Raw genomic sequence first — 14,937 nt, forward strand, 5'->3', positions numbered from 1 at the left:
CTTTCTTTTCTTCTTTTCTTTTCCTTTTTCATCTTTTCTTTTTCTTCCTTTTCCTCCTTTTCTTCTTTTTTTATCTTTTCTTTTCCTCCTTTTTCATCTTTCTTTTTCTTCCTTTCCTCCTTTTTCTTCTTTCTTTTTCATCTTTTCTTTTTCCTCCTTTTTCTTTTCTTTTTCTTCCTTTTCCTCCTTTTTCTTCTTTTCTTTTTCATCTTTTCTTTTTCCTCCTTTTTCTTTTCTTTTTCTTCCTTTTCCTCCTTTTTCTTCTTTTCTTTTTCATCTTTTCTTTTTCCTCCTTTTTCTTCTTTTCCTTTCCTTATTGTCTTTTTCTTCTTTTCATTTTCCTTTTTTTTTTTAAACTTCCTTTTCCCTCCTTTCTTTTTCTTCTTTTCTTTTTTTGTCTTTTCTTCTTTCTTCCTTTCTTTTCTTTTCCTTTTTATTTTCCTTTCCCCCCGCTACAATTTTTTCTTCCTTGCCAAACATCTCTGTGACCTTTGAGTTACAAATGTCTGTGCCCACCTCATGCACACCATCAGTGCCAAGGCTAACACCAGCAGTGCTGCCAGCACCCTCCCCACATCATTAACATCAATGCCAACAGTGCCATGCAGCCCTATGCCAACAGTACCCACAGTGCTGATGCCAACAGGGCAGGAGGAATGAAGAACCCCTCAGCCACAAAGCAGTGGGCAAAGCCTCCTGCTGCCACTCTGTCCCACAATAACAACCGCCAGTGCCCAGCCCAGGCCTCATCAGCAGCCCTACAGCAACACAGGAGCAATGAAACAAAACCACTGAGGAGTGCATGTCCTGGAAAGAGAAATGCTGGGATGTTTCTGGAGCTGAGGGGCAAATGGAATCCATGATGAAGGGTTTTGTTGACTCTGCTTTGCTAAATTCTTCTAAGTGCACTGGTGGTAGCTGGAACTCTGCTGAAACAGGCACAGCTGGAGCTCTGGAAGTACTGGTGAGCAGCAAGAGGTCTGACTCCTGGAGCATATGGAGCCATGGCTTGGGTTGGAAGGAACCTCCAAAGCTCATCCAGTCCAACCCCCTGCAGTCAGCAGGGACATCCCCAACCAGATCAGGTTGCCCAGAGCCCTGTTGAGCCTCACCTTGAATATCTCCAGGGATGGAGCCTCAACCACCTCTCTGGGCAACCTGTTCCAGTGTTCCACCACCCTCCTGGTGCAGAACTGGTTCCTAACATCCAATCTAAACCTACTCTTCTTTATTTCAAACCATTGCCCCTTGTCCTAGCACTGCCCCTGGAAACAGTCCCTCTGCTGCCTTCTTGTAGCCCCCTTCAGGTACTGGCAGGCTGCTATTAGATCTCTCTGGAGCCTTCTCTTCTCCAGGCTGAACACCCCCAGCTCCCTCAGCCTGTCCTCAGAGCAGAGCTGCTCCAGCCCCTTGATCACTTTTGTAGCCTTCCTCTGGACCCTCTCCATCAGCTCCATGTCCTTTCTGTGCTGAGAGCCCCAGAGCTGGACACAGCACTGCAGGTGAGGTCTGCCCCGAGCAGAGCAGAACAGAGGGGCAGGATCCCCTCTCTCATCTGCTGGCCACACTGCTTTGGATGCAGCCCAGGCTGCCCATCTGGGCTGCAAGCTCACACTGTTGGCTCATGTCCAGCTTCTCACCCACCAGAACTCCACTTCTACCTTCTCAGCAGGAGAATCTTCTCCAACAGGTAGTCTGAGGATGAATGACAGAGTCCCATCCAAAATGATCAATGCACTTCCAGTATCCAATCTTATTCCAAGGCCAGCTCAGGCCTTGGGGACACAAACCATTCTCCAAAGGGCAGGAAGGATTTCTCTTTTTCCAGAGCTTGCCACATGGAGGAGGAGGACTGAGTGGTGCTGAAGAGAGGGCTGGCAAAGAGCCAGAAATGGAGCAAAAGGTTTGCTGTTTCCATCTCCTGGGATGCCAAAACATTCCTGAGGATCTCAGCTCTGGTCCCAGCACAGCAGTGTAGTCCCAGGACATCCCAGTGCAGCCACAGCCTGTGGTGGTGGCCTCAACATTAGGACATATCAAGCAAATCCCATAATTTACTCTCAGTTTACACCTCAGTGCAAGTAGCAATTCTGCTTCCTTTCCTTTTGGACAGAAGCTTGAAGTCATCTCCAAAGAGTTCACAGGTTGGGTTGGAAGGGACCTTCAAGATCATCCAATTCCAACCCTCCTGCCATGGGCAAGGACACCTCCCACCAGCCCAGGTTGCTCAAGGCCTCATCCAACCTCTTTGAAACCCAACTTTTTTGTTTTTTGTTGTTTTTTTTTTTTTCCCTTCAAAGCAGCTGCCAACCAGTTGTAGTTGTTTTGAGGAGAAGAGGAAGACTATCTTGGTTGCCTTTGCCAAAAGTGGATGAGTCAAGGGACAAACAAATTGCCCCTGAAGATTTCAGGCACCTCGACCAGCCCTGCTTCAGCTCCTTCATACTCTGGGGTTAGTTGGAGGTTTCAAAGCCTACATGATTACAAGAAAGAGTTAAATCACAATCTGTCTGAGGCACTTGCAAGGAATTGCATCCCTAAACAGCTGCTCTGCACATCAGGGAAGGTTCCTTCCACAGGCTCACAGGAGGGGTTGGAAGGGACCTCTGGAGATCATCCAGTCCAAGCCCCCTGCCAGAGCAGGAGCAGAGAATCCAGCACAGGTCACACAGGAACACATCCAGATGGGACTTGGAAGTCTCCAGAGATGGAGGCGCCACAACCTCTCTGGGCAGCCTGTTCCAGGGTTCTGTGAGCCTCCCAAGTGCAGAAGTTATTCCTCATGCTGAGGTGGAACCTCCTGTGCTGGATTTTCCATCCCTTGCCCCTTGTCCCATCCCAGGGTGCAGCAGAGCAGAGCCTGTCCCCTCCCTCCTGCCCCCCAGCCCTCAGCTATTGATAGACGTTGATCAGATCCCCTCTCAGTCTTCTCCTCTCCAGACTAAGCATTCCCAGGGCTCTCAGCCTCTCCTCCCAGGGCAGTGATCCAATCCCTTCAGCATCCAGCCAAAGACATTCTGTGTTCTGTGAAGTGGTTTACCTTTGGTGGGGGTGGAGGTAGAGGTTTAGTCTTGGGAACAGGGAGAGGAGCAGCCTTGCTCTCTGGTATCTGTAACAAAAGAGAGGTTTCAGTGTCATGAGGCTTTCCCTTCTGAGCAGCTCCTGCACCTCTGCAGACCTCAGCTGCTGCACCTCTGCAGACCTCAGCTGCTGCACCCCTGCAGACCTCAGCTGCTGCACCCCTGCAGACCTCAGCTGTTGCACCCCTGCAGACCTCAGCTGCTGCACATCCGCAGACCTCAGCTGCTGCACCCCTGCAGACCTCAGCTGCTGCACATCCACAGACCTCAGCTGCTGCACCCCTGCAGACCTCAGCTGTTGCACCCCTGCAGACTTCAGCTGCTGCACCCCTGCAGACTTCAGCTGCTGCACCCCTGCAGACCTCAGCTGTTGCACCCCTGCAGACCTCAGCTGCTGCACCTCTGCAGACCTCAGCTGCTGCACCCCTGCAGACCTCAGCTGCTGCACCTCTGCAGACCTCAGCTGTTGCACCCCTGCAGACCTCAGCTGTTGCACCCCTGCAGACCTCAGCTGCTGCACCTCTGCAGACCTCAGCTGTTGCACCCCTGCAGACCTCAGCTGCTGCACCTCTGCAGACCTCAGCTGCTGCACCCCTGCAGACCTCAGCTGTTGCACCCCTGCAGACCTCAGCTGCTGCACATCCGCAGACCTCAGCTGCTGCACCCCTGCAGACCTCAGCTGTTGCACCCCTGCAGACCTCAGCTGTTGCACCCCTGCAGACCTCAGCTGCTGCACATCCGCAGACCTCAGCTGCTGCACCCCTGCAGACCTCAGCTGCTGCACCTCTGCAGACCTCAGCTGTTGCACCTCTGCAGACCTCAGCTGTTGCACCTCTGCAGACCTCAGCTCCTGCACCTCTGCAGATCTCAGCTGCTGCACCCCTGCAGACCTCAGCTGCTGCACCCCTGCAGACCTCAGCTGTTGCACCCCTGCAGACCTCAGCTGTTGCACCCCTGCAGACCTCAGCTGCTGCACATCCGCAGACCTCAGCTGTTGCACCCCTGCAGACCTCAGCTGTTGCACCCCTGCAGACTTCAGCTGCTGCACCTCTGCAGACCTCAGCTGTTGCACCTCTGCAGACCTCAGCTACTGCACCCCTGCAGACCTCAGCTACTGCACCCCTGCAGACCTCAGCTACTGCACCTCTGCACACCTCAGCTGCTGCTGCTGCTACCTCCCAGTGGAACAGCCAGAGGTGAATGAATCTGCCCACACACAAGAGGCCACAACAGCCCAAGGGCATGGGGGGCTGTAGAGTTTCCTCTTTCAGAAGACCACTGAGCTCTTCTCAGTGTTTAAATTCATCTGCACTGAGGATCCACACTCAGCTGCCTGGAAGCCAAAGGTGGTCCTGTGGCCAAGGTGGGTGTTGAGAAAAATGGTTTGGGTTGGAAGGGACAACCAGAGGCTATCAAGTCCAAGCTCCCTGCAGTCAGCAGGGACATCCTCCATTAGATCAGGTTGCCCAGAGCCCTTTCAAGCCTGACCTTGGATATCTCCAGGGATGGGGCTTCAACTACCTCCCTGGGCAGCTTGGATGTGAGAAGTGGCAGGGTGGTACTTACACAAATCTCTACTGTGTGAGAAGAAGTTGGCTTGGTAGAAGGAACAGGAGGTGGGGGACCTTTGGGCCTCATGGCAGGCTGTAAAAGAAGAGGAGGTGAAGCATCCTGACCCTAGAGACATGTTGGGATACTCATGCTCCCCTGGGAACCTACAGGCTTGTTGGAATTATCCAATGGTTTGGGTGGGAAAGGACCTCTAAAGCTCAGCCAGTCCAACCCCCCTGCAGCAGGCAGGGACACCCCCAACTAGAGCAAGTTGCTCAGAGTCCCAAACCACCTGACCTTGAATATTTCCAGGGGTGGGGCATCTCCCACCTCCTTGGGCAACCTGTTCCAGTGTCTTACCTCCCAGTGTCTCACTTTTCTTTCATAGAATCAGAGAATTGTCAGGGTTGGAAGGGAGCTCAAGGCTCAGCCAGTCCCAACCCCCCTGCCATGGGCAGGGACACCTCACACCACAGCAGGTTGCTCACAGCCACCTCCAGCCTGGCTGCAAAAACCTCCAGGGATGAGGCTTCCACCACCTCCCTGGGCAACCTCTGCCAGTCTCTCACCACCCTCATGGGGAAGGATTTCTTCCTAACATCCAATCTGAATCTCCCCATTTCTAGTTTTGTTCCATCCCCCCCAGTCCTATCACTCCCTGACACCCTCAAAAGTCCCTCCCCAGCTTTCTTGGAGCCCCCTTCAGATCCTGGGAGGTCACAAAAAGGTCTCCTGGGAGCCTTCTCTTCCCAAGACTGAACAACCCCAACTCTCTCAACCTGTTGCTCAAGTTCTCATCCAACCTGGCCTTGAACACCTCCAGGAAGGGGGCAGCCACAACCTCCCTGGGCAACCTTTTTCAGAGTCTCATCCCCTTCATACTGAAGAATGTCTCACTAGTGTCTCACCATCCTCTCTGGAAAGAATTTCTTCCTTCTCTCCATCTAAATCTCTCCCTCTTTTAGTCTGACCCCAACCACCCCATGTCCCACACATCACTAGGGTTAAAGGACACTCTGGTTTCAGAAGCAGAGGTGCTTTCTGCTCTCTGGCCCTGAGGAAACCTGCAGGGCTGTGTCTGGAGGGCAGAGATCTCCCCAGCCTTTGGGATCAGGCTGTCACTGTGAGCCTCCCACCACCACAGGTGCTGCTCTCTGCTGCTGCCCCCAAAGCCAGCAGGAAGGCACAGAAATCCTCTCCAAGTACTCACCCTCTGGAGCTGTGGTTTGGTCTCCTGTGGTGGAGGTATGGGAAGGAGAAGTTTCTTATCATTGATCTGGAAAGAGGGAACAGGAAAATGGGCTGGAGCCCTTATCTCCTCCCTCACCTTCACCTGCCCTTTTACTGCACTCACTCCAGGACTCAGGGCCACCTGCTTTCTCCACTCCCTCTCCATGCTGGGATTCACAGCACCACCCCCTCAGGCACAGAGAAGTGCTTGGAACCCCTGGTGGAAGTGCAGCACCCTTTGCCTGATCAGTTTGGATGGTTCAAGCCCTTGGTCACAGTCCCAGGGGGATGGCAGCTGAGCCAGTGCCTCCCTGCTCTTACCTTCTGGGCAGGTACTGCCAGCACAGGCTGCTCTCTGTGTCTTTCTTCTTGATCCACAAAGACTTGGTTAGAGGCTCCAGGTCCCCTCCTGCTCTGGCAGCTATGCAAACATCACATATAAGTGTAAACCTTACCTGGCTGAGGTAAAAAATACCTGCTGGAGTGGAGTGCCTGCCTCATCCCAGCTGCTGTGGTACACAGCCAGGGCCTTGTCAGTTCCCCTCCCTCCCTTTTTCCGTCCCTCCCTTTTCTTTTTCACCCCTTTTCTTCTTCCCCTCCCTTTTCCCTCTCTCCCTTTCTTTCTCCATCCTTTTCTTTATCCCACCCTTTCTTCCCCCCCCCTTTTCTTTCTTCCTCCCTTTCTTTCTCCTTCCCTTTCTTTCTCCCTCCCCTTTCCCTCTCCCTTTCTCCACCCCTCCCTTCCTTCCCTCTCTTATTCCCCCCTTTCTTCCTTCCTCCTTTTCTTTCTTTCTTTCTTCCTCCCTTTCTTTCTCCCTCCCCCTTCCCCCCTCTCCCTTTCCCCCTCCCACTTCCCCCCCTCTCCCTTTCTCCCTCCCTCCCTCCCTCCCTCCCTTCCTTTTTCCCTCCCTTTCTCCCCCCCTCCCCTTTCTTTCTCCCTCCCTTTATTTTTCTCTCCCTTTCTTTCCCCCTCCCTTTCTTTCTCCCTCCATCCCTCTCACACTTCCAGGACTTCATTCCTCCCCCAGCTAGGAGCTTTCTGAACCATCTCCCCAAAGATCACAGCCCAACTTCCTTGGCTTCCCAGTGCCTGACTCCCTCCCCTCTCCTCCCTCAGCAAACCCCAGGCTAAAACCTGTGCAGGAGCTGCTTGGCTTTAGGGATTTTTGGCTCTCTGGGGGCAGCATTTTACCTCTTCTGGAACACTCTGCAACGGATCAGCAGCAGAGCTGTGGTTGCTGTGGCTGCAAGGACAACCAGCACCCCAACAACAACAGCAAAGCCTGTCATGAAGAGAGGACACAAGCAGCTGGTTCTTAAATGTTCCACTCTTACTGAACAGTTTCCCATCACAAACTTCCCCCCCCCCCCCCTCAAGGTCTAGACCCTCTTTGTCATAAAATCATATCCAACAAGGTTGGAAAAGACCTCAGAGATCATCCAGCCCAACCTATCACCCAGCACCTCATGACTAACTCAACCCTGGCTCCAAGTGCCACATCCAATCCTTTTGTGAGCACCTCCAGGGATGGGGACCCCACCACCTCCCTGGGCAGCACATCCCAAGGGCCAATTACTCTTTCTGGGAAGAACTTTCTCCTCACACCCAGCCTAGACCTCCCCTGGCACAGCTTGAGGCTGTGTCCTCTTGTTCTGGTGCTGGTAGCCTGGGAGCAGAGCCCAACCCCCACCTGGCTACAACCTCCCCTCAGGGAGTTGTAGACAGCAATGAGGTCAGCCCTGAGCCTCCTCTTCTCCAGGCTGAACACCCCCAGCTCCCTCAGCCTCTCCTCACAGGGCTGTGCCCCAGACCCCTCCCCAGCCTTGTGCCCCAGACCCCTCCCCAGCCTTGTGCTCCAGCCCCCTCCCCCTCCCCAGCCTTGTGCCCCAGACCCCTCCCCAGCCTTGTGCCCCAGACCCCTCCCCAGCCTTGTTGCCCTTCTCTGGACACCTTCAAGTCTCTCAATGTCCTTCTTAAACTGAGGAGCCCAGAACTGGGCACAGCACTCAAGGTGTGGCCTGAGCAGTGCTGAGCACAGGGCAGGATGAGTTCCCTGCTCCTGCTGCCCACACTGTTGCTGATCCAGGCCAGGATGCCATTGGCCTTCTTGCCCCCCTGGGCACACTGCTGGCTCCTGTTCAGCTGCTGCCAACCTGCACCCCCAGGTCCCTCTCTGCCTGGCTGCTCTCAGCCACTCTGTCCCCAGCCTGCAGCCCTGCCTGGGGTTGGTGTGGCCAAAGTGCAGCCCCTGGCACTTGGACTTGTTGAATGCCATCCTGTTGGACTCTGCCATCTGTCCAGCCTGGCAAGGTCCCTCTGCAGAGCCTCCTACCCTCCAACAGATCCACTCCTGCCCTCAACTTGGTGTGGTCTGCAGACTTACTGCTGATGGACTCAATGCCCTCATCCAGATCATCAATAAAGATACTGAACAGGATGGGGCCCAGCACTGATCCCTGGGGGACACCACTGGTGCCTGACTGCCAGCTGGATGTGGCACCAATCAGCACCACTCTCTGGGCACCATTCAGCACCACTCTCTGGGCACCACTCAGCACCACTCTCTCGGCACCATTCACCACCACTCTCTGGGCACCATTCACCACCACTCTCTGGGCACCACTCAGCACCACTCTCTGGGCACCATTCACCACCACTCTCTGGGCACCATTCAGCACCACTCTCTGGGCACCACTCACCACCACTCTCTGGGCACCATTCACCACCACTCTCTGGGCACCACTCACCACCACTCTCTGGGCACCATTCAGCACCACTCTCTGGGCACCATTCACCACCACTCTCTGGGCACCATTCACCACCACTCTCTGGGCACCACTCAGCACCACTCTCTGGGCACCAATTATCACCACTCTCTGGGCACCATTCAGCACCACTCTCTGGGCACCACTCAGCACCACTCTCTGGGCACCATTCACCACCACTCTCTGGGCACCATTCAGCACCACTCTCTGGGCACCACTCAGCACCACTCTCTGGGCACCACTCACCACCACCCCCTGGGCACCACTCAGCACCACTCTCTGGGCACCACTCAGCACCACTCTCTGGGCACCATTCACCACCACTCTCTGGGCACCATTCAGCACTACTCTCTGGGCACCACTCAGCACCACTCTCTGGGCACCATTCACCACCACTCTCTGGGCACCACTCACCACCACTCTCTGGGCACCACTCACCACCACCCCCTGGGCACCACTCAGCACCACTCTCTGGGCACCACTCAGCACCACTCTCTGGGCACCATTCACCACCACTCTCTGGGCACCATTCAGCACTACTCTCTGGGCACCATTCACCACCACTCTCTGGGCACCACTCACCACCACCCCCTGGGCACCACTCAGCACCACTCTCTGGGCACCACTCACCACCACCCCCTGGGCACCATTCACCACCACTCTCTGGGCATCATTCACCACCACTCTCTGGACTCAGCCCTTCAGCCAGTTCCTAACCCAGCCCAGAGTGCTCCTGGCTGACAGCTTGGCCAGGAGTTTGCTGTGGGGGATGGAGTCAAAGGCCTTCCTCAGGCTTAGGACTGCTTCTCCTGCCACAGCTGGTGATGGGAAACAGAGAGTCACAAAGGTTGGAAAGAACTCCAAGATCACAGAATCAGAGAATGGTTTGGGTTGGAAGGGACCTCCAAAGGTCATCTTCTCCAACCCCCCTGCAGGCAGCAGGGACTTCTCCAACTGGATCAGGCTGCCCAGGGCCACATCAAGTCTGATCTTGGATGCCTCCAGGGATGAAGCCTCAACTACCTCCCTGGGCAGCCTGTTCCAGTCTCTCACCACTCTCATGGTGCAGAACTTCCTCCTGGTGTCCAACCTAAACCTGCCCTGCTCCAGTTTCAAACCATTGCCTGTCATCCTATCACCCCAAGCCCTTCCCAACAGTCCCTCCCCAGCCTTCCTACAGGTCCCCTTCAGCTATTGAAATGCAGCTCCAAGGTCTCCCCCTGGAGCCTTCTCTTCTCCAGGCTGCACCACCTCAACTCTTTCAGCCTGTCCTTGTAGGAGAGGTGCTCCAGCCCTCTGACCTGCTGTACACAAAGTTATTTTCCCCTCAGAGGCAGATCAGCTAAAGGCCAGCTGCATGCAGATGATAAAGGAATGAACTTGCTTGGCTCCATGACAGCAAAGCCCCTGGGAGCTTTCCTGCTCTCAAATCTGACCCCGTGAGCCCAGGTGGTCTGTTTGTTATCTCAGGGTGGGGAACAGCAGAGCCTGCTGCTCTGAGCAGCCTCCTGGGTGCACCACTTCTGTCAGCTCAGAAAGCAAACTGACTCACTCCAGGCATTCCTCAGGGCTGCAGCAGCTTCAAGATGCAGAGAAATCAGAGCCCTGGATGTCTGCAAAGGAAGTCTGGCACCCACTGCAGGCTCAGGCTGTCTGGCTGGGGTTAGAGGAGAGGACAGGCCCCCATGCAGCACTTACTGATGAGTGTGGATGAGCTGTCACAGGTTGGTGGTGCCCATCCTTCCTCACACTGGCACTGCAGCTCGTGGTTACACACCTAGGGAAGCACAGAGAGCTTCAGGTTGGAAATGGGAGTGGAGATCTCCTGCCAGCCAGTTGCAGTGGTCAGGGTCCTGATAAGCTTCTTGAAGCCAGGTCTGGAAACTTCCTCTCCTTTGCCTTGGGCTGAAATTCAGCAGGCAGAGCAGCAGCTCTGTACTGCAAAGGGCAGGGCTGAGTGTCTGCTGCCTTACAGCATCACAGAAACACAGAATGCATTGGCTTGGAAGGGGCCTTCAAAGATCATCTAACCCCAACCCCCCTGCAGGCAGCAGGGACATCCTCAACTAGAGCAGGTTGCTCACAGCCCAACCAAGCCTGACCTTGGATGCCTCCAGGGATGGAGCCTCCACCACCTCCCTGGGCAGCCTGTTCCAGTGTCTCCCCACCCTCATGGGGAAGAACTTCCTCCTGGTGTCCAATTTAAATCTCCCCTGCTCCAGTTTCAAGCCACTGCCCCTTGTGCTGTCTCTCCAAACCCTTGTAAAAAGTCCCTCCCCAGCCTTCCTGCAGGTCCCCTTCAGACATTGAAATGCAGCTCTAAGGTCTCCCTGGAGCTGAACAGCCCCAACTCTCCCAGTCTGGGAGGTCCTCCAGCCCTCTGATCTTCTTTGAGGCCTCCTCTGGACCCTCTCCAGCAGGTCCATGTCCCAGGGCTCTAGAAGCAGACATAGTCCTCCAGGTAAGGTCTCCCCAGAGCAGAGCAGAGTGGCAGAATCCCCTCTCTCCTGACCTGCTGGGTGTTTCTGAAAGCTCCAGCACACAGCACAAAACCACTCTTTACATCTGCACATCTCTCAGTGCTCAAAGAAGATGAACACAATCACCTTCCCCAAACAGAAGAGAGAATTGCTGGGATGCTGTGGCTCAGAGGCAGGGTCGGGGACACAATCTGTGTCCATCCCCTGTGACCTCTGTAGGAAAAAAAATTGTTGCTGTTGGTATCAGCTCAGGTTTCCTTTGAGGAAAATTAACACAGGAAGCTTCTGATGGCCCCAGGTGTGCAAATTCCTACCCCAGTGGCTGCTGTCACCAATGCTGCCCTGAAATGCTGCAGACCAATAAGGTCTGTAGCTGATATAATATTTTTTGAAGTGTCTTTTAAGAGCTGGAGTCTTACAGCATGGCCAGAGCACTTGGCAGAGCAGTTGGTTGACCTGAAGACATCTTCAGCATAGACACATTCTCCATTGCTGCACACCTGGAATGTACAGAGCAAAGGTTAGCCAAGGGACTGAGCACCTCCAGAGTGTGCAGAGCTGGCCCATGGCTGTGGAGAGAGAGCTGGAGAGAAAAAGGAGGTGCAGAAAAGGGGCTGCAGGGGACTCAGACACATGGGAGGGTGGTTTGGTCTGAGATCCATGTGAGGACCTTGGTCTGAGACCCATGTGAGGAGTTTGGTCTGAGACCCATGTGAGGAGCTGGGTCTGAGATCCATGTGAGGAGCTGGGTCTGAGATCCATGTGAGGAGCTGGGTCTGAGATCCATGTGAGGAGCTGGGTCTGAGATCCATGTGAGGAGCTGGGTCTGAGACCCATGTGAGGAGCTGGGTCTGAGATCCATGTGAGGAGCTGGGTCTGAGATCCATGTGAGGAGCTGGGTCTGAGATCCATGTGAGGAGCTGGGTCTGAGACCCATGTGAGGAGCTGGGTCTGAGATCCATGTGAGGAGCTTGGTCTGAGACCCATGTGAGGAGCTGGGTCTGAGACCCATGTGAGGAGCTGGGTCTGAGATCCATGTGAGGAGCTGGGTCTGAGACCCATGTGAGGAGCTGGGTCTGAGATCCATGTGAGGAGTTTGGTCTGAGACCTATGTGAGGAGCTGAATCTGAGACCCATGTGAGGAGTTTGGTCTGAGACCTATGTGAGGAGCTGGATCTGAGACCCATGTGAGGAGATGAATCTGAGACCCATGTGAGGAGTTTGGTTTGAGACCCATGTGAGGAGATGAATCTGAGACCCATGTGAGGAGATGAATCTGAGACCCATGTGAGGAGTTTGGTTTGAGACCCATGTGAGGAGATGAATCTGAGACCCATGTGAGGAGCTGGGTCTGAGATCCATGTGAGGAGCTGGGTCTGAGATCCATGTGAGGAGCTGGGTCTGAGATCCATGTGAGGAGCTGGGTCTGAGATCCATGTGAGGAGCTGGGTCTGAGACCCATGTGAGGAGCTGGGTCTGAGATCCATGTGAGGAGCTGGGTCTGAGATCCATGTGAGGAGCTGGGTCTGAGACCCATGTGAGGAGCTGGGTCTGAGATCCATGTGAGGAGCTGGGTCTGAGATCCATGTGAGGAGTTTGGTCTGAGACCTATGTGAGGAGCTGAATCTGAGACCCATGTGAGGAGTTTGGTCTGAGACCTATGTGAGGAGCTGGATCTGAGACCCATGTGAGGAGATGAATCTGAGACCCATGTGAGGAGATGAATCTGAGACCCATGTGAGGAGTTTGGTCTGAGACCTATGTGAGGAGATGAATCTGAGACCCATGTGAGGAGATGAATCTGAGACCCATGTGAGGAGTTTGGTTTGAGACCCATGTGAGGAGATGAATCTGAGACCCATGTGAGGAGATGAATCTGAGACCCATGTGAGGAGTTTGGTTTGAGACCCATGTGAGGAGATGAATCTGAGACCCATGTGAGGAGATGAATCTGAGACCCATGTGAGGAGTTTGGTCTGAGACCTGTGTGAGGAGCTGGATCTGAGATCCCTGTGAGGAGTTTGGTCTGAAACCCATGTGAGGAGCTGGATCTGAGACCCATGTGAGGAGCTGGATCTGAGACCTATGTGAGGAGCTGGATCTGAGATCCCTGTGAGGAGCTTGGTCTGAGACCTATGTGAGGAGCTGGGTCTGAGACCCATACAAGGGATTAAGGCTTAGAGCCACATGAAGGGTTTTGATCTTAGACCCACGTGGAATCACAGAACTGTCAGGGTTGGAAGGGAGCTCAAGGCTCAGCCAGTCCCAACCCCCCTGCCATGAGCAGGGACACCTCACACCACAGCAGGTTGCTCACAGCCACCTCCAGCCTGGCTGCAAAAACCTCCAGGGATGAGGCTTCCACCACCTCCCTGGGCAACCTCTGCCAGTCTCTCCCCACCTGCATGGGGAAGAATTTCTTCCTAACATCCAATCTGAATCTCCCCACTTATAGTTTTGTTCCATCCCCCTACCAGTCCTATCACTCCCTGACACCCTCAAAAGTCCCTCCCCATCTTTCTTGGAGCCCCCTTCAGATCCTGGAAGGCCACAAGAAGGTCTCCTTGGAGCCTTCTCTTCCCCAGACTGCACAACCCCAACTCTCTCAGCCTGTCCACTTCAGTTTAAAAATCTTTCTTGTCTGCTACAGGAGCTCCAACAAAATCAAGAGTGAAAAAAGGGGAGAGAAATAAGGAAGAACTTTTCTCTACTGACCATCCCATTGCCACACTTGGTTCCATCCAGAATCATCCCTGGGTCATCTACTCCACTTGGAGGAAAACTTGCTTTGCAGGAATGAAAAATCACCAAGCTGCCATCACGAGGCATCTCCTCCCCCCCAGAGCAGAACAACTTTCCACACATGATATCCCTGGGAAGAAGAAGAAGAAGAGCTGCTGGAAACACGACACAGCACAGCCAAAACCACCTGAGCTGAGCTGAGCTGGTGCCTCCTCCAGCTTGGATTTGGTGTGGATGGGAAGTGGCAAGAGAAAGCTGCAGAGAGGAATTTGGGTTCTGGGGGTGGGTTGTGAGCAGGAGGAGGCAGGTTCTGGGGGTGGGTTGTGAGCAGGAGGAGGCAGGTTCTGGGGGTGGGTTGTGAGCAGGAGGCAGGTTCTGGGGGTGGGTTGTGAGCAGGAGGCAGGTTCTGGGGGTGGGTTGTGAGCAGGAGGCAGGTTCTGGGGTTGGGTTGTGAGCAGGAGGAGGCAGGTTCTGGGGGTGGGTTGTGAGCAGGAGGAGGCAGGTTCTGGGGTTGGGTTGTGAGCAGGAGGAGGCAGGTTCTGGGGTTGGGTTGTGAGCAGGAGGCAGGTTCTGGAGTTGGGTTGTGAGCAGGAGGCAGGTTCTGGAGTTGGGTTGTGAGCAGGAGGAGGCAGGTTCTGGAGGTGGGTTGTGAGCAGGAGGCAGGTTCTGGGGGTGGGTTGTGAGCAGGAGGCAGGTTCTGGGGGTGGGTTGTGAGCAGGAGGCAGGTTCTGGGGGTGGGTTGTGAGCAGGAGGAGGCAGGTTCTGGGGGTGGGTTGTGAGCAGGAGGAGGCAGGTTCTGGGGTGGGTTGTGAGCAGGAGGAGGCAGGTTCTGGGGGTGGGTTGTGAGCAGGAGGCAGGTTCTGGGGTGGGTTGTGAGCAGGAGGAGGCAGGTTCTGGGGGTGGGTTGTGAGCAGGAGGAGGCAGGTTCTGGGGGTGGGTTGTGAGCAGGAGGAGGCAGGTTCTGGGGGTGGGTTGTGAGCAGGAGGAGGCAGGTTCTGGGGGTGGGTTGTGAGCAGGAGGCAGGTTCTGGAGGTGGGTTGTGAGCAGGAGGCAGGTTCTGGGGGTCGGTTGTGAGCAGGAGGCAGGTT

General features: G+C 54.7%; 1 protein-coding gene across 1 annotated transcript in view; it reads right to left on the bottom strand.

Annotated features, from left to right (window-relative positions):
• Window positions 1-2,440: 2,440 nt before the first annotated feature.
• The window catches only part of ADAM28 (ADAM metallopeptidase domain 28), a 40,663-nt gene continuing 28,166 nt past the window's right edge, over window positions 2,441-14,937 (bottom strand). The window contains exons 16-24 of the mRNA XM_054396627.1: window positions 13,823-13,979; window positions 11,527-11,607; window positions 10,326-10,404; window positions 7,054-7,144; window positions 6,183-6,282; window positions 5,842-5,907; window positions 4,647-4,724; window positions 3,041-3,109; window positions 2,441-2,473 (exon numbers count right to left, since the gene is read on the bottom strand). Of these exons, the coding sequence (XP_054252602.1) occupies window positions 2,441-2,473; window positions 3,041-3,109; window positions 4,647-4,724; window positions 5,842-5,907; window positions 6,183-6,282; window positions 7,054-7,144; window positions 10,326-10,404; window positions 11,527-11,607; window positions 13,823-13,979 (754 nt within the window). The remainder of the gene's footprint in view (window positions 2,474-3,040; window positions 3,110-4,646; window positions 4,725-5,841; window positions 5,908-6,182; window positions 6,283-7,053; window positions 7,145-10,325; window positions 10,405-11,526; window positions 11,608-13,822; window positions 13,980-14,937) is intronic.

The sequence above is a fragment of the Indicator indicator genome, chromosome 38 (assembly GCF_027791375.1).
Source record: "Indicator indicator isolate 239-I01 chromosome 38, UM_Iind_1.1, whole genome shotgun sequence".
Lineage (NCBI taxonomy): Eukaryota > Metazoa > Chordata > Aves > Piciformes > Indicatoridae > Indicator > Indicator indicator.